At 42.1% G+C, this 20166-nt stretch overlaps 1 protein-coding gene across 4 annotated transcripts in view; it reads right to left on the bottom strand.

Annotated features, from left to right (window-relative positions):
- LOC145985468 (solute carrier family 53 member 1-like) overlaps positions 1–20166 on the bottom strand; it is a 59785-nt gene that overhangs the window by 17321 nt on the left and 22298 nt on the right. For 3 of the 4 annotated variants that reach the window (XM_083119557.1, XM_083119590.1, XM_083119627.1), the window contains exons 4-7: positions 19240–19487; positions 10338–10602; positions 2803–3170; positions 1–133 (exon numbers count right to left, since the gene is read on the bottom strand). In XM_083119557.1, the coding sequence (XP_082975683.1) occupies positions 1–133; positions 2803–3170; positions 10338–10602; positions 19240–19487 (1014 nt within the window). The remainder of the gene's footprint in view (positions 134–2802; positions 3171–10337; positions 10603–19239; positions 19488–20166) is intronic. The other variant, XM_083119669.1, reaches the window with a different exon arrangement.

Raw genomic sequence — 20166 nt, forward strand, 5'->3', positions numbered from 1 at the left:
CTCCATTATTCACAGAGTAGAAAAATATGAGAAAATAAAAATCCCTGAAGGCTGTTACCAAACTGTTCATCTGATCAGCCAGCCAGAAATCAGCAAATCCAACATAGAAAGCTGGTGCAAGTATAATGTGGATCTGAAAAGCAAAATTCTTTAAAGAATTTAAAAATATATTTTAAGCATATGTTTGTGATTGATAAAAAATTAACATGTTATGTTGGTCTAGCATGTTGTACAAATAGGAACACATTAAGAATAATTTAAAAGAACACAAGTTCTCTACTGGAGTTACTACATAGATGAATTAAACCATGCAATGTACTCTGCTCTACACACCATCAAATATAAAAAGAACTGAAATTTCAGGGACTTCAGAAAGAAAGAAGGAAGGGAGGGAGAGAGGGGGAACTAATTCTATTTGTATATAATGAGGATAAAAATTAACCCTTTTCCTTTGGATGGGTGGGGATGCAATCTATTTCTGAATTAAGGTAAAGACCAAAAATAAATTTGTATACAAGAAACCTACTCTTATTTGGGTGGAGATCTATATATTATTATTATTATTATTATTATTAGCAATAACTACAAAATATTAAAATAATAAAAACTATATTATAATAATTAATTTTCTCACATCAGTACCTTTTCTTGATTGATTTGGTTTATTTTATTGGGTTGGTGCGAATGAAATGTCCGGCCCAGGTGCGTCATTGCCAAAGGCCAAAAAAATCAAAACTACAATACCTGGTTAAACAAAATAGTCGCCGTCTGCAGCCACACACTTTTGTCATCGCTCAGCCAACAATTGGATTCCATGGCGAAAGAAGTCTGGAGTCTGCGATGCAAAGAACTCCTCAACGGCATTTTGCACCATCCGATCATCAGCGAAGGTCTTCCCTGTCAGGAAGTGATCGCGATACCGGAAGTGATGGTAGTCAAAGGAAGAGAGGTCGGGAGAATATGCTGGATGAGGAAGGGTTTCATATTGCAACTCATGAGAGCCTGCACCGTCCTTTGTGCAACATGTGGGCGAGCATTATCGTGCAACAAGAGGGCACCATGTCTGTGGACCATTGCTGGATGGTTGTGGAGAAGTTTGTGGTGCATTTCATGGAGTTCAGCACTTTAACAATTTGCATTGATGGTTTCACCTCGTCTGAGAAAGACATGATGGATCACACCCACCATATACCACCATACCAGCAACAACACCTTACGTGGGTGGAGAGGTGGTTTCGGAAACCGGCCTGGACGTTGATCACGATCCAACCATTGTCCTGATCATTTATGATTGTCATAGCAGATCCATTTTTCATCTGAAGTGACAATCCGATGCAGGAAACAATTCCAGTTATTCCTTACACTCAGAGAACTGCACACCTCCAGGCGGCGAGTCTTGTTGACAAGTGTCAAATCATGTGGTACCCATGAGTCCAACTTTTTCACTTCACTGATCGCACGGAGCCGCCAAACGACAGTAGTATGGTGTATGCCTAACTCGTCTGCAATGGCACGAACAGTTTTCCGAGGGTCCGCTTCCATAGGGTTCCTGAGGAGCTCATCTGAACATGATGTTGGTCGATGGCCACTGGGTTCATTTTGCAATGCTGTGTCACCGGAACGAAATTTGACAAACCAGAGGCGAATGGTGCGTTCATTTACCATTCCTGGCCTAAATGCACTGTTAGTGTTTTTGGCAGCTTACTGAGCAGAATGTCCCAGTTTGAATTCGTAATGACAAATCACTTGCAATTGTGTGTTCTCCATGGTGCACTTTCAGATGACCCTGTTCAGTAAAACACTGCCTCCCGACTGTCTGGGTTCTCCAGCCTGTTTGCTGGACGTATACAGAGTTTATGACGTTAGACCTGTGACCTCAGTCAATCCCTGTGTTGTGTTGTTGAGGTGAGTTTCCCACCAGACGTCAAAGCGCACCAACCCAATACTTAGCTTTTCTGCCAGTTTTGGTTAATAGCAAAGATGAGAATGAGATGATGTGATGACATTTATGAAGCGATACTCACAAAGAATACTCATGCACAGGCCAGGATTCGAACCTGAGATTCCTGGCATCATAGCATCCTACCAACTCTGTCACAGAGGTCAGGGTACCTTTATCCTAGAATCTATTGCTTCAATTACGTCTATACGCTTTTCATACTTATGGCTCAGGAATTGTTATTGCAGCTTACAACAAGTGTGTCAGTAAATTTCTTGGTCTGCAACATATTTCACTGTTTTTTGTACAAGCAATACTTAGATGATATTAATATTAGTTGGATTCAACGATATATACTTGTGCAAAAATGTTGTCATTCTCACAAAATGAGCACTACCCATGCCAGGCAACAGGCCTTGTGTCACATCCATGTATAATCAGTCTTAGATTTGACATAATTTTCTGCACTAAATGCAGCATGACCATGGAATTAGGCTGATGGCAGAAGTTCGCACTGTGGCAATGTCAGAGCACAACCCCGTGTTTTTGGAGGTTTAAAAGAATGAAAGATCTCGTTGTACAGTTGGTCTTCGTAATCCACAAACTGACAGTATTTGCTTGAAAGGTCAGGGATGACACAAAGTTTTCCGGAGAGAGGTTGCTCTGATGCTCAAACTAGGCAACACCGCCCGGTTGACGTTGCCACACAGTGCGAGGGAACCAGCGACTTTCGTCCTGCTCTCGCTTTGCTTTTTCCGTATGTGGCACCAGCACAATTTCTCCCAGCTGCCTATTTTCATGGCCATGAGTTTAGTCACATGATAAAAAACTAAAATACTATACTTCCAGAGAAGTTATCGTACCAGTACTTTAATGGTCCAAAATCTTGCTCTGTACTGAAAAGTCTTCGTAGGATTGCACAAGAAGCAAACCATGAAAATAACAAGTATCAGAGGGTGTATGTATTGAGGTGTACCCAGGGCTGAACTGTGCATAAAGCATATAACACTCAATGCCCAGACAACACCAAAAAAGCCAGCAATCTCCATAATATTTTGTTCAGAGAGATGATTCCTGGGATCCAACTCAAATATCAGAACATGATTTACACCTTGAGTTCGCCAACCATACACATTAATAGACATCAGAAAGAGGAACTCCACAATGAGAAAGGGTCCTCTATAAAGTCTGAGAACAGTACGCCAATCATCAAACTCTTCATGGATCAATACTGAAAATAAATCGAAATGAAAAAGTTATTTGTAATTTTGGTTATTTTATGTTGCTTTCTAACTCTGTAGATTAATCATGATGGTGGAGATAGATGGTGAAGTTATAACCACCCTGCCTGAAGCTATCAAACACATTTCGAGTTATACAAATAAAAAAAATACAGTTGAAGTAAGATATATGTAATAGCTCGCTTTCATACAGCATACACTTACATTTCTGCAAACGCACAAGCAACACCTCGAAGCAACCTTGCACGTAACTGGCTTCGTACCGAACTATTTCCTTCACTTGACACTGGTACAAACGAAACAGGTAACCTCTCGCGCATGCGCGATACACAAAATCCTGTACGACAGGAAATGGTCATACATCCCTCTCCTTCAATGAAAAATTTCACGAAGGGAGTAAGTGAAATTTTACACTTTTGACATCTTCCATGAATAGTTATTACATGTATAAGTTCTAAATGTTTCACACTTAGGTAATTCAAAATAAAATTAAATTTCCATGATACACAAAAAATAACTCAAATTTTTGTTTCTTAATTTTTAAAGATGATTGATTAATTCATCAAAAGAATTCAAGTCTTGTATCAACCCAAAAATAAATCATGATTATCATTATAACAAATATCTGTGTTTACAAACAAAATATCAAAATATGTAGAATACATATCTGCATACAACATATTTATCTACACTTTCATTTGAATAAATGCTTGTATAACTCTGCGTTTAACTTTTCTAATTGTTTTAAATAATAATCTCTCTTCTCACTTGAACATTTCCATACTCTCAAGTTATCACTATGATGATTATCACTAATATTACCAGTTTTTAAGTCTATTAACTTGAAGATATTAGTTGCTTTGTTGTAAACTACTAAATATGGACCTTCATAAATTTCACAATATTTTTTGATACGATTCCCTAGAAGATTACTAAGGTAGTGAGTTTTGATAAATACTAAATCTAAAACTTTAATCTCAGCTCTATTCTCTTGCCTTACATTATATCTTTCATTCCTTTTCTTTTTTATCTCTAAGTCCTTAACAGAAGTCATATATAATTTATTTTTCCATTGTGGAACTTCATTGAGGGGTACTTGAAAGTGATTCAGAGTACATGATTCCAGATTTCTATTAAGTTGTAATTCAGATGGAGCATACCCTAAACAATTATGTATGCTATCATTGAGTAAACTCACAATTATATCAATATACTTGGGCCAATCTTGATGTTTTTCTTTACAAAATACACGCATTAGTCTGTTTAGTTCACAATGACTGCGTTCAACCAAATTAGAATTTGGATGGTACATAGGAGTGTATGTTAACTTAATACCTAGGTTAGTCAAAGTATTTACATATTTCTTAGTCCTTGTACAATTTTCACTTGTCTTACACCTACAAATCTACCATCTCTTTTTGTTTCTTGTTCATACCCTGTATATAATGCTTCATGTCTAGCTACAAGCTCAGCTGCTACATTCAAACTTATGTATGGCTGATTTAAAATAGCTTCTTTTACTTTTACAGGTAACTGTTGAGCTACTAGAATTATCTTTTGTTGATCACTCATATCAGGCTGTATTGTGTTTAACAGATTAATCTTGAGACCAAAAGTAACTCAAAAGAGACTGTTTTAACTCTTTAGAATACCTTTTACACAAAATATTAGCCAAAAGAGTCGATTTCCATGAAGAACTCTCGAATACATTTAAAAACATAAGCTTAAATTCATCATAAGCACATATTTGTGCTTTCTCTTGTAAGTACCAGTTTTTAGCAACTCCTTCTAATAACAATGGAACGTATCTCATGTATTCATTTCTCGACACATTCAACATTTCAAACCTATCTTCCACTTCCTGTAGGAACTGGGAAGCTAAATAATCGGTTCTTGTTGCATTAAACTTAGGAAATCTATCTACATCAGAATATTTTAATATTCCTTGCTTTAATTTTTTTTCTGACCTTCTAAGCCTTTGTTCTGAATCAATATCAGAACTATTATACTCTGTTACATTTACTTTACTTAACCTACTATCATGTTTACTTTCAGTGTTTTTGCCATATGGAAATCCTACATTTATATCAGCCTTATCTTTATTTCCTTTCACTTTTGCTTGATATTCAGAACCTGAAGAAATACTTTCAGGATTATATTCCTTTTCAACATAATTTTGTTTTTTTCTGTACGTAATATGTTCAGATACTTTACTCGGAAAAGATACCACATTTTCATTCTTAGATTTCGATAAAGAACTTACATATATTCTGGATTCTCTATCTACGTATGTGTTACAAGGAACATTCATACTAGACGAAATGTTATTTAAACTAAGCTTCAACATGCCTATTTCATGGTGGTTGCGGTAAACGCGGTTTAAAATTACTTACGTGAAATTTAAAAGATTTCGTAATTCCGCGTTGCACAATTTAATGGTTCAATCCTATTAATTTCGAAGATCCACTGTCTTCATTCACAAAAGGGTACGGCGTTTGAAGCGGAGATGGTACCGCGTCAGTACATTGTTTGTTCCCGGGCGGCGGTGGTTGCGATTTTTCCCGTTCGGCAGCACTGGCGCGCGCATCTTGGTTTGCGTCGTCTGCTTCCTGTTGTCCGGTGGCGTTGCCAGTTGGGGGTTGGGGGGCTGGGTCGTGTTGCTCGGTAATGTGCCGTTCCTGTTCCCCGCGTGGCTGGACGGGGGTCGAGTATGTGTATAGCATCTTTTCTTTTTCAGGTCGGGGATCTTTCTGAGGACAGGGTGCCAAGTTGGGTGTGCTTGTCCATTGTCCAGGTTTAGTGCTGGTTTCTGCTGGATGATAGCATGGGTTTCTTTGATGGTGTTTTCTATGACAGAGCCGGTTGGGTGAAGTATGGATATGGAGGAGATGGTGTGGTTAGTGGAGTGGAGGTGTTGGGAGAGGCCTGATTTAGGTGTGTCGTTTTTGGAATCTTTTACATGTTCGTTAATCCGTTCTTGGACGGTGCGGATGGTTCTGCCAATGTAGGTGTTGTGGCATTGGCATGTGGTCTTGTAGACACCGGGGGATGCAAGTTTGGGTAGGTAGTATCTCTTGAAGTTGGGTAGTGGCTCAGTCGGTAACGCGTCTGACTACCATGCTCAAGGTCCCGGGTTCGATCCCCGGCCGGTTCAAATCCGGGAACTTTTCTAACGGTGGAAGCGGCCCCGGCGCCTACCCAGCGTCGAATAACATGGGTACCTGGGGGAAACCCTGGGGGGTAAAGGCGGTCAGGGGCGTGATGCTGATCACATCACCCCCACTCACGACCGGATCAAGAAAGTGTGGGGCGTTACCCCCGCACCCCCTATACGCCTTCATGGCGTGGTGCTATGCACAGGGGAACACTTTACCTTTTTTTACCTTTTTACACTTTGATTCAAATCTTGAAAAGTATGACCTACTTTTGAATTTAATTCGTTCAATTCTTTAGCAAGATCTTGTAAATGAACATCATAATTATCTGACCTTACTTTTAATTCTTTCGCACTATATTCATTACTCTTAACAAGATCAAACAAACTAGCAAACTTAGCCTGATCTTTATGCATTGCTTTCTTTATTTCAACAAACACAGTTTCGTTTTGCTTTACTTGATTGTCAAAAACTTCTCGTAATTTAATGTTTTGTGCATTGCAATTATCTGCAATCTCATTAATTTTACCTTCTAAATGATTACGTAATTCTAAAACTTGTTGTTTGAACACACCTGTACATTCTTTCATATTTGCTTTATCGTCGGCTATTTTCTTTTCTATTCTATTTTCCAACGACACAAAATCTTCTTGAAGTAACTCAACCTTTGCATTCAGGTTACATTCAATTCTCACTATTTCACTTTTTACGACATCAATTTCTTGCTTCAACGAGGTTTCAACTTTGCACACACTTGAATTAATTCTTTCTTCAACGTGTTTAGTTTGCTGGATTAACTCCTTACCTTGTTCTCATAATTGTCCCTGCATCTCGTTGCTCTGCTCTTGTAGTTTTTCGAACATACGAGTTTCCATTTGCTTTAAAAGCTGCTCCATTTCTTTCACCTTTCCTGACATGATTACTGCACTGCAACGTCTTCGCACACAGCTGGCGAGGAAAAAAACTGAATCGCAAAGGTCACGTGGTCGCTACACTGCCAGTCGCTCTCTATCTTAACAGTCCATACGTGCTGAGTAATGCTCGTTCGTTTCGAGTCCCTGTGACGGGTACGCCAAGCTTTGTATAACCACCCTGCCTGAAGCTATCAAACACATTTCGGGTTATACAAATAAAAAAAAAATACAGTTGAAGTAAGATATATGTAATAGCTCGCTTTCATACAGCATACACTTACATTTCTGCAAACGCACAAGCAACACCTCGAAGCAACCTTGCACGTAGCTGGCTTCGTACTGAACTATTTCCTTCACTTGACACTGGTACAAACGAAACAGGTAACCTCTCGCACATGCGCGATACACAAAATCCTGTACGACAGGAAATGGTCATAAAGTGATGAAACAGATGTGTGAACAAGTACACCATATCAGGATTTGAACCTACAACCCTTATGGTATGCTATCGTAATCGTTGTGAACAGCAACTAGCTTAAAAAGCAAGAAGGTAGAACTGACGCAACTCTTACGTAAAAACACAGTTTGACTCTTATTTAAAAATACGTATTAGATTTTTCACAGAGCATTTCCATTAACATATTTAACTATCAGAGTAATGCACATAAAATAAAAATAACTCTTGAGGCAGACTAAAAAATGGGGAAAGGAAGTACAGTTGTAAATTTAACTACCTTACATGTCTTCCATACCTCTTCGATTGGGCACATCAGGACACAGTATATTTTTACACATCACACAATCTAAGGATAAAAATCTTAACAAAAACAAAATTGACAGCAGCCATAATAAGGAAATTAAATATGTCTGTCAAAAACTTTTGAACTCAATTTTTAAAACTAATACATTCATTCATTACTTCACAAGAACTCAAACTATACTACCTCAGAGGATAAAATCTCCATACCCTAATTCTGGGATTGAGAAGGGGCACTCGGCACACACAAGGACAAACCCAGGACAACAGTATGCCAGAGAGGATAAGCCTGGACTTAGGTCCAGGTGCCAGGTGTGATCTTGAAACATTTAATTTACAAATTAATACAAGATTGGTTAAAAGTAATTCATTCTTGCACCTGAGTGGCCTTGCTAAAGAAGGCTTAACTGCTAAAGTAAAAAGTAAAGTGCTCCCCTGTGCTTTGCACCATGCCGGCATGCCGTGAAGGTGTATAGAGGGTGTAGGCTTAGGGACCCACACTTTCTTGATCACGGCTGAAGGTGGGGGGGGGGGGGTGATGATGTGATCAGCAGCATGCCTCTGGCTGCCTTTACCCCCCCCAGGGTTTCCTTCAGGTATCCACTTTATACGACGCTGGGTGGGTGTCGGAGCCGCTTGAACAGATGGAAAAGATCCTGGTTCCCACCGGGAATTGAACCTGGGTCTCTCGCATGATAGTCAGATGCCCTAACGACTGAGCTACTGCAGCTTGGCTTAACTGGTAACAGCATGAATAACTATGCAATACGATTTAATACATGGCAACCTAAACCATATCATCACAGATTTTAAAATTCGGCTAGCAACACTGCAATAATTTATAATGGCATGTTTATTATTCTGATGATACACGTGATACAGAAAATGCACAAACATAAAAAAACACATACTGCACTCATTATTTAATGCCCCACAATGCAGTTGCAAAATTTTGTATGGTGCATAGGAGTGTTCGGAAAGTTACTGAGACACAGTTAGTTACTTGGTTAAAAAAGTTACATTTCCAGTTATTCATTTTAGAAAGTAACTCAGTTACAATTACTGGTACTTGAAATGTAACTGTAAGTTACTTCGACAGTTACCTTCTGCTCGAAATTTTCTTGCAAACAAACTACACACAATCAAATATCATTAATTGCAATAAAATAACTATTGTGTGCATTTGTGTAATTTGCATATGGTGGCATTGATCCCGCTTGCACCTGTTTCTTTCTCTTGCATTCCAAGCTCAGCAAATTCCCTTCCCTCGTCAATAACATTTTCCTAGCTTGACTACCACGTTACAAATCAATGTAGATATCCACTCAAAACAATGAAGTTATTGCGTACAATTAGAAATTATGAATTGCAATCAAGCACAAAGCTTCCTTGCCTTAGGTGATGCTATGAAAATACTTTCACTTTAGCATCCAGAGAAGACACATAGTTGCAAAGAGGTTACCAAATTTAGCTCTTTTCCATGTTACTAATCTTCAAGTCAACAATTTAAGTAAAGTAACTGTTGATAATGTTACTTCTATTGCAAAAAGTAACTAGGTTACAATTACTCACACAATAAATAGTAACTGTTCCTTGTAACTGGTTATCCAAACACAAAAGCATAGTTTCCAGGATATTAGATGCTGCAAAAGTGTGATATGGCAATTTAGGAAACTGAAACTCTCAGCCGTAATCCAGAAAAGTATCGGACAGTATCAGTAATTAAATGTCAACCAATATTACTGTGCAGGGTGAGTCAGAAATACGGCTACACGTTTGAAGTAAATGTAATGTGTTACTGTACAATGTAGAGCAAAATGGTGAATGGTATATTAAACTTGACACTTCATTTTTTTTCATTTTAGATAAGAGTCACATGCCCAAGCTTACATCTTTAGCCAAGATGGTGCTGAACAGTTGCAGCATGAGCAATTGCATACCGGAATGATCATGAGGGCGTGAAACTGGCAAGATATGATTTCTAACATAAAATTGTTTCCCTCGACTGTGGGAAAGTGGAGGAAATGACTGCCTACATCAAATTGTTGTTTGTCCTTTGCTGTGCACACGGCTTTCACAATCATTCTGGTACACAATTGACCATGCTGCAACTGTAACTTGTTGCTGCTTCTTCAGTGCCATCTTGGCTAATGACGTAAGCTCGGGCACGTGACTCTAAATCTGAAATGAAAAAAGGAAGCTTCAAGTAGAATATACTATTCACCATTTCCCTCTACAATGTACAGTGCCACACTATGTTTACTTCAAACGTGTAGCCATTTTTCTGACTCACCCTGTATATAAATGGATATTAATGATGAAGAGACTTACTTGACACTGCTGCCAGTACTAAAAGTACAATGAAGGCTCCTAAGAAAAAACCCACTCTGAAAGTTACCCACAAACTGCTCTGGATTTCGCTCAGCGGAGGAACTCTCAGTCTCTTCATTGCTTTCTGGCGGTCACCGCCTTCCAGGTCACGGGTTACCAGGAGCTCAGTCTCGTTTACAATTCTGACAACATCTTGATTTGAGTGGAAGTGGGCTGTGTCAGCATTCTTTGATCTCCACTCAAGTCCTGTATCCACTTGTAGGAGCTGAAATAATAATGAATTATATATAACTAATACACTGTACAGGGTGGCTCAATAAGTCCCTTAACACCCCTAGGATAAGGCCACTGCAGCACGCAACATGGAAATGGTGATGACCAATCGTTATCAGGCCAAGGGGGAACCTCATTGATGTCACCCGCATTGTCGGCGGCCATTTTGATGTCCGCCATCTTGAATTCAACTTCAGAATTTTAAATTGGAAGAGGGTGATATGATATATGAAATCAGGCTAGAATTTCACGAGAAATGCAATGGTGAAGGTATTTTCGACGTATCTTTAACCAGTAAAAAGTTATGACTGAATTTGTGTACCAATTTGCTCCTTTTCGAGGTGTTAGAAAAAATGACTTAAAATTTGTTTAGCGCATCCATCGGTAACACATCGAGATCAAAGTGATGTGTAAGGCGAGACGTTTGCATGCCATTGCACAAGATTTTAATCGGATATATTCATGAAGAGGTGCGCATTATGAATGGTTGTTGCGAACAATTACTGTGTGATGCTTCCATTAAATGAAAAGTCCTTCACAGTGACAAGGCTAATGTTTATGTTCATAACGAAGTTCATGAACAGAATATTCAATGTTTTTTACCTGATAACCCATTTTCGACACATCAAAGCTAAATCGTTAGTGCTGGTAAGTTAATGGTGTGGTGTGCTGTGTGGAACACGATTGGTTAGTCAATTTTTCATCAACGGAACCTTAAATGCTTAGGGCTACTTGGATTTGTTAAATAAACAGTTTTTTTCATCCTTGCTTATGGATGAAGGTACTATTTACAGAGTTATTTTCAATAGGAAGGAACACCAGAACACTATGGGAACGTTGTTAAGCAGTTTCTGTACAAAGTTAGTTATCAGATAAAAAGCATTGAATATTCTGTTTATGAACTTCCTTATGAACATAAACATTAGCCTTGTCCCTTTGAAGGACTTTTAATTCAATGGAAGCATCACACTGTAAATGGTTCGCGACAACCATTCATAATGCGCAGCTCTTCATGAATATATCCGATTAAAATCTTGTGCAATGGCATGCAAACGTCTCGCCTTAGACATCACTTTGATCTCGATGTGTTACCGATGGATGCGCTAAACAAATTTTAAGTCATTTTTTCTAACACCTCGAAAAGGAGCAAATTGGTACACAAATTCAGTCATAACTTTTTACTGGTTAAAGATACGTCGAAAATACCTTCACCATTGCATTTCTCGTGAAATTCTAGCCTGATTTCATATATCATATCACCCTCTTCCAATTTAAAATTCTGAAGTTGAATTCAAGATGGCGGACATCAAAATGGCCGCCGACAATGCGGGTGACATCAATGAGGTTCCCCCTTGGCCTGATAACGATTGGTCATCACCATTTCCATGTTGCGTGCTGCAGTGGCCTTATCCTAGGGGTGTTAAGGGACTTATTGAGCCACCCTGTAGAATGAAACAAGGGAGCCCATCATAAAAATCTCGAATTTTTTCAAACCATTCACAGACACTCGGTCAGGAAGTCAGCAGTCACATTCCATCACTGTGTAAGCAATGACGTTAGGGCATGCAACTTTCAAGAAGCGTTACCGAGATTTGTGGTGTAACCAACTCATCAAATCACGCAAAACATGGAACAATTTATCAGCAAAAGCCAAATAGAGCAAAGACGTTAAAAGTGCCAGTAAATTTGGAAAAGGGCAGTTAATCGCCAGAGCTATCCACGAGAGTAAGAGGTCTGGCAGAGTCTGCTAGCTGAGGACACTGCGACAAGCGTCGAAGGAGACCTGAGGGCAATGGCTACTTTACCATCATCACACTGCAGCCAGCCTTGCTCCTCGGGGCTGATGCGATTAGCTGTCTCCTGCTCCACACTATGGGACCATTGCTCATCATTTCCATCGCCACAAGTCCAGAAGGGAACCATGTTGCAGTGCCCGGACAGCCAGAGTCTACACAGCCACCCGTTGCGAGTCTTGCTGTCCATGGATCCGAACGTGTCACTGTCCAGGCATGAAGTGAGAGGCTACGACACCACAAGAATTCCAGTTGCCAGTGCCCAGGCAGCCTACGCCGCCACAGGATCGGGAAACTGTGGGCTTCACGAGCAACGGAGAATAACACGAGTGCAACACCTGACGTCTGTGCAGGACTGCCTGATCGAGAGGTGAGTTGGTCGATGCTTAACATCCCTAGTTTCCTTCCATGCTATGACCGAGGGGTTGATAAGGGAGATTGTAGGGGGACAATAAAGCAAAACCTCTTGCTCAATCATCTGAGTCCAATAGCATTCACAACACGATCCCACGTAACCGCTGAGAATCAGTGAACAGGTCACTATATATATATGTTTCTAAAGTTTGTTTCCAATGCATAGGGGGTGATTCTACAAGTAAAAATAAACAAGAAGTTCATGTGGTGATATGTCGTAAATGGCACCCATTCAGATTTAATGAAGTGAGAAAAAGTGCGAAAATTATGTTTACAAAGAAATAGTGGCACAAAGGCCAACCATATGACCGTGGCGAAGAGCATTCCACAAAGAAATGTGGCATGCTCTATTCAAAAAATCACATGGCAGATGTGTGAAGTTGATGCGCAAGGGATTCCCCAAAGGAAGCGAATGGGTCTATTGAGGTCATGGGGGTAAAAAGGTAAAGTGTTCCCCTGTGCATAGCACCACGCCATGAAGGCGTATAGGGGGTGTGGGGGTAACGCCCCACACTTTCTTGATCCGGTCGTGAGTGGGGGTGATGTGATCAGCATCACGCCCCTGACCGCCTTTACCCCCCAGGGTTTCCCCCAGGTACCCATGTTATTCGACGCTGGGTAGGCGCCGGGGCCGCTTCCACCGTTAGAAAAGTTCCCGGATTTGAACCGGCCGGGGGTCGAACCCGGGACCTTTAGCATGGTAGTCAGACGCGTTAACGACTGAGCCACCGCGGCGTCGGGGGTAGGGATTAGCATGGGCGAACCAGGCAATGTTTTTGGTCGCGATGTTGTGTTGTCGATATTTGTACGTACCCACATGCAGAAAGGCCGAAGCATGACCTTGACTTTGGTGTTTCCCACTAGGGGCACTAACACAGTAGTTTTCTTCCGGCAGGAAAGCACAGGTTGCTGCCATTCATGCTTCACGTACTGCGATATCAGCATCACCACGCATCAGGTTACCATCACACGTTTGCGGTTGAATACATACGAGTGGAAGGACGTGAACTTGGTGAATTGGGCAAACCTCGCAATAGGCACTGCTAGGTGTTATCGATAGGCACGGCACATCGTGTACAGTGCACTAGTGTTCGTCGTCTAAGGGTCGGCAGATATCCAGCAATACGGATGGTTGCATACACTGCAGAGGAGCTGGCAGACATGCATCTCATTTATGGCGAGACAGGAAGTAATAGCCATGCAGCACCACGTTTGTATGGGGAAAGTTTTCCAGAGGCTGCCGTCGCACACACCTTCTTTCAAAGAGTGCATAATCGACTTCGGGAAACAGGATCAATGCTACCACCCCGTTGAGAAATTGGAAGACCACAAAGTGTGCGCACAGATCAGTTTGTGAATGCGGTGTTAAATGCTGTCAGGGATCGTCCTGACACCAGTACGTGCGCTATAGCCAGTGCTCACCACAATACCTTCCATGTTAATGTATGGTGCGTCCTGTCCGATGAGGGGATGTACCCTTTCAAACTCCAAAAGGTACAAGACCTTTTACCTCAGGATTTTGGCCCATGTGTGGTGTTTTGTCAATGGTTTTTGCATCAAGTTCAAATCCGGGAACTTTTCTAAGGATGGAAGCGGCCCCGGCGCCCACCCAGCGTCGAATAACATGGGTACCTGGGGGAAACCCTGGGGGGTAAAGGCGGTCAGGGGCTTGATGCTGATCACATCACCCCACTCATGACCGGATCAAGAATGTGTGGGGCGTTACCCCCACACCCCCTATACGCCTTCATGGCGTCGTGCTAAGCACAGGGGAACACTTTTTTATCAAGTGGAAACTATTCCGAATTTTAATAAAAGGGTGTTGTGGACCGATGAAGCAATGTTCACCAAAACAGGCGTGTTCACTAGTAAAAACAGTCATGCTTGGAATTTTGCAAATCCACATGCAATTCTCATGGCACAGCATCAGGACAGGTTTGTGGTTAATGTGTGGTGTGGGATAGTGCATGACCATTTGATTGGGCCGTACATTTTCCTTGTTTGCCTGTGGTGGCATATATCATGCATTTCTTCGTGATGTTTTGCCTGAACTGATGGAGGATGTGCCCTTGGCACTGAGGCAAGGACTATGGTTCCAACAGGATGGTGCACCACCACATTTCGACCACAATTGTGTCACTTCCTCAATGACTTGTTCCACAGTCGGTGGATTGGTAGAGATGGGCCTGTGCCATGACCAGCAAGATCGCCGGACATCACTCCCCTGGACTTCTTTCTATGGGGAGAGATGAAATGCCTCGTATACGAAACACCTGTCGTGTTGGCCGAGGATCTCGTTGCACGCATTAATGTCGCCGCAACGACGATAGCAGACACCGTGGGGTTGTTTGCTCGCACTAGACAATCGCTGATTCGGTGTTGTCATCTATGTGTTGAAGTTAATGGCAGACAGTTTGAAAATCGCATGTGATGTGGTTCCCTCGGCATCTCCACTCAGCACACAGTGAACATGTTGACACATATGCAACCTAGCGCAGCACCACCACCATCCTTGTTTTTCTACATAATGGTGATGTCAACTATGGATATTTGCTTTCTTCTTGGTTGTCAGTCTCCACATATCACCTTCCATGGATAACACATCCCGCTAAACCCTTCCTACCCCCAAGATTTCAACACACACATTCCCTTCCTTTGGGGAATCCCTTGCGCATCAACTTCAAACATCTGCCATGTGCTTTTTGGAATAGAGCATGCCACATTTCTTTGTGGAACGCCCTTCGCCACGGTCATATGGTTGGCCGTTGTGCCACTATTTCCTTGTAAACATAATTTTCGCACTTTTTCCCACTTCAATAAATCCGAATGGGTGCAGTTTTTGGCATGTCGTCACATGAACTTCTGTGTTTCTTTTAACTTGTAGAATCACCTCCTACACGTTGGAAACTTTAGAAACACCCTGTATACACAGGAATAGGAGGAGAAAAAATTCTGGAAGGGCGAAAAAACAAAAATGAGTAAACACTTACCACACAAAAAGAATTTGTGTATTAAGTGTCTACTGTCTCCTTCTTCATTTTTAATATTATATACGTATATGTATATAATGTATATGAACCCTTTTGTGTATAACTCTCGCCAACTCTCCTGACTCCGGTCACTCATTATTTCCTTCACCAAATCTGTTTGTCACACATGCTTCTTACATTCATGCCTGATATTAGGCCTAACTCCGAAGAGCCTGACTCCCAAACTTCCATTCTTGGCCATGCCCCCCGACATCCAACCCACATTCGCCCCTAGCGAGAAATTTTGCTGTCAAGCTAACCCTAACCATGTACAAATCACAGCTCCACCAGGCTCGAGAACTCTCGATTTCCATCCAGTCACTCACCAAAATCATCTTACTGACCCCAGGCAACAACAAGAACCAAATCAACACACGCTGGCACCTTTCTCAGTCCATTTCCCACAGCCTCAACCAGAAACACCTGCAAAAGCTATCAATTCTCTGCCGACAAGCCCCCTCCCACCACAATCCAAATCAACCTGTCCCTTACTTCCAGACCCACCCCTGCCTCTACCCACTCCACCCCCACCTACCATCTCCAACCGAGCCTCTCCCTCCCACCACACCACAGAAGAGCACCAGTCCTTGGACAAAACATGCCCCCAGCAGATTGACATTCCTCACCCACAACCGCCCACTGACTGCACCTTTGTCTTGAACCTTTCCAGTCACAACCTCACCACCACCGAAACTGACATCCTTTCTAAGGGATCACCTTCTCCCCGGCCACCACACCAAACAATTTCCGACTATTACTTGACATCCAAACTTTTGCCCGCAGACTTAGGTGGAAGTATTTTTGGCCCAAGAATTCCCCCTCCAATGCCAATCCCTCAGACATACATCCCAGTCTCCTACAGTTCTGCCCACCCAACAACCACCCTCTCGAAAGATACATCACCTCTGTTGTCAACAACGTTTCCGACAGGTCATACCTCCATAACTCCTCTTCCCACCACAATCTAACCCCAGGCCCAGCACCAAACCCTCCGATCCCTCCCCAAGAACCTGGACATCAAAATCCTCCCTGCCAACAACGGGTCCACCACAGTAGTCATGAACTCCTCTGACTACGTGCCAGATGCCTCCAGCCAACTCTCCGATTCATCCACCTACAAGCCCACTATGGTTGATTCATCCACCACACACCTGGATAAAATTTGGGATTTTGTCCTCTCCCGAGTACCCCCTGAAGGCCTATCCAACTCCACCATCTCCTCCCTCATACCTGACAAACCCCGCACACCCACTTTCTACCTCCTCCCCAAAATTCACAAACCGAACAATCCCGGGAGACCCATCGTGTACAGCTACCATCCACCCACTGAACGCATTTCAGCCTTTCTAGACTCTCACCTCCAACCCCTTGTCCAAGCCCTGCCCTCCTACCTCCGTGACACCAACCACTTCCTTAACATCATCCACAAATTACCATCTCCACCACCAAACACCTTCCTCACAACAGTTGATGTCACACCCTTCTACACCAATATTCCCCATGCCCATGGCATCTGTGCCATGGAATCATTCCTGTTGTCAGCCAACCCAAACCCCACAATCCCAGCACTCACTTCTTGATACAACTAGCCAACCTTGTACTTACCTGCAACAACTTCTGCTTCGGTGACCAAACATTACCTGCAGATACGTGGCACAGCTATGGGTACCTGCATGGTCCCCTCTTATGCCAACCTGTTCATGGGCAGGCTGTAACGGAATTCCTTGACTCCCAGCAACTGAAACCACTCCTCTAGCTAAGATTCATAGATGACATTTTCCTCCTCTGGACACATGGCGAACCCTCCCTCACTACATTCCTAAACCAAATGAAGGACTTCACTACCCTAAAATTAACCTGGTTCCACTCCAAAGACCAAGTGACCTTCCTAGATGTGGACATCCACATTGTGGGAGACCACTTGGAAGCCTCCATACACATCAAACCAACCAACCACCTCCAGTATATCCACTACTCCAGCTCACACCCCTACCACACCAAAAAGCCATCCCCTTTTCCCTAGCTCTGAGGCCAGCACCTCAACTCATCCCGCCAAAACTACAACCTACACCAACCATGTCTACCCCTTCACCCTCATCAACAAACAAATCATTAGAGCCACCTTCCACAACTGCAACAAACAACCCAAACCAACCCTCCAGCTCTGATCACCCAATACCACTCCTACATTACGAAAATCAGATATACCCTCCACTCCCTCCTGCACAGTGATCCTGACACCAAGGACATCTTTCGGGATAAACCTAGGGTCGTCTTTCGTCACCTCCCCCACCAACCTCAAGAACATCTTGGTCCAAAACACCCCCACCCCTTCCACACCACTCCCCCAGCTCACTGATGCAACAAACCCAGGTACAAGACCTGTCACATACTTATCACCTCCCCCACCCTCCTGATTCCCATAGCAGCAGGTGAGTTCACCCTTCACCCTAAGGGCACCTGTAACTCATCCAACCTGATTTACACCCTCATCTGCTAAATCTGCGGCAACTTCTATCTAGGTGAAACCTCCACCCCCTTGAACCTAAGGATCAATAATCACCGCTCCTCCACCCAAAACTCCGATTTCACAGTTGCCATCCACACCAACAGCCATAACACCACCTTTAATAACTGTTTCCGTGTTGCTATTATCCATCTTTTACCCACCCCCACCCCACTCTGCACGTCTTTCCGCAGGCGATGGGAAAGGGCCTATATAGCAGGCATGCATGCCACTATACCCCCTGGACTCAACCTAGCCAACCAGTAACCCTTTCCTCTCCTCCCCAAAAAAACTACCCACCCACCTTGCAGTAAACACTGGTGAAAGTACTTCTGTTTTCTATCGACTGTTTCTGGCAACACTGACCGTATAGACGCTACAGTCAGTTTTCTGTGCCTCTACTCTATGTGATGCGATCTATTTTTCTTCTCTGTTGAAAATGTGACATATGTTGCAAAATATAGAACTATTTCTCTTCGTGTGGTTAGTGTTTACTCTCCTTTATCATTTGTATTTATCCGCCCTTCTGGCACCTTTTCTCATCCTATTATGATAAAGGAGAGTAAACACTAACCACACGAAGAGAAATAGTTCTATATTTTGCAACATATGTCACATTTTCAACAGAGAAGAAAAATAGATCGCATCACATAGAGTAGAGGCACAGAAAACTGACCGTAGCGTCTCTACGGTCAGTGTTGCCAGAAACTAATTACTCTGTACATATACAGGATCTCTGAAAATGATTGATAAACTTTAACCACAGTTTTGCATATACGTATAAAGTTGTAATAGTCATCAACATCAGTTTTACTCTATTTCTGTAATTTTTTATTCTTAAGAAATATACCAATATATAAATAAATAAATAAATATAAAGAGAATACCTTATCATGTTTCTTTAGAATCTTGCAAAATCCAGTATAGTTCAAATTTTGGTAATTCTGCAGCAGAACTAAACTAAGGTAAAACTCACTGAATGCCAATTTAAGATCTCGGAATTTTCGAGTCGGTTCGTCTTCGGGAATGAAAGGAAGGTTCAGTTGCTTCCCCTGTTTGATCTCGTATCTTTCCATATGTCCTTTCAGTTCAGCTTTCAGTGTATTGAATTTCCTTGTTGCTTCTGCAAGTTTTTCTGCAAGTAAAATAAAAGTTAATTGGGCTAGAGTATCAGTACGGACTGACATCACTAGAAGTGGCAGCTATTCAATAGAAGTAGGTGCATGCACTTCACCACATATTAATGTACAAGATGTGTTTATTAAATTATCCTTGTCACATATACAGGGAAAAACAAAATGATGAACAAAATTTCAGACATTTATTCTATGAAATATAATAAACAAATGTTATTGTGAGACATGTGCTAAGAAAGGTAAACTGTCAAAGTTTTTTTCAAACAAATCACAAGTGTTCTATGTGAGCACCTTGCATAACAAGGCACACATCAAGCCGATAGTCTATCTCCTTTCAAACCTTGTGTAGCATGTTGCGGTCAATATCAGCAATCGCTGCTGTGATGCGGGCACGCAGGTCATCCAATGTTGTTGGAAGTGGTGGTACGTAAACATGATCCTTGACAAAACCCCAAATGAAGAAATCACATGGGGTCAAGTCGGGGGAACAAGGTGGCCAATGAAGGAGAGGTCGATCCTCCGGAGATGCATGGCCTATCCAACGTTGTTCCAATGCCCCCCATTGAGATGGTCCCGAACGCTGCCATGGTAATGTGCAGGGGCACCATCCAATTGGAGAATGAAATCTGCGCTATCCTCTGCAAGCTGTTGAAGGAGCCATAGTTGCAGCATATCAAG

This window comes from Lepisma saccharinum, chromosome 1 (genome assembly GCF_977018435.1).
Source record: "Lepisma saccharinum chromosome 1, izLepSacc3.1, whole genome shotgun sequence".
Taxonomy (NCBI): Eukaryota; Metazoa; Arthropoda; class Insecta; order Zygentoma; family Lepismatidae; genus Lepisma; species Lepisma saccharinum.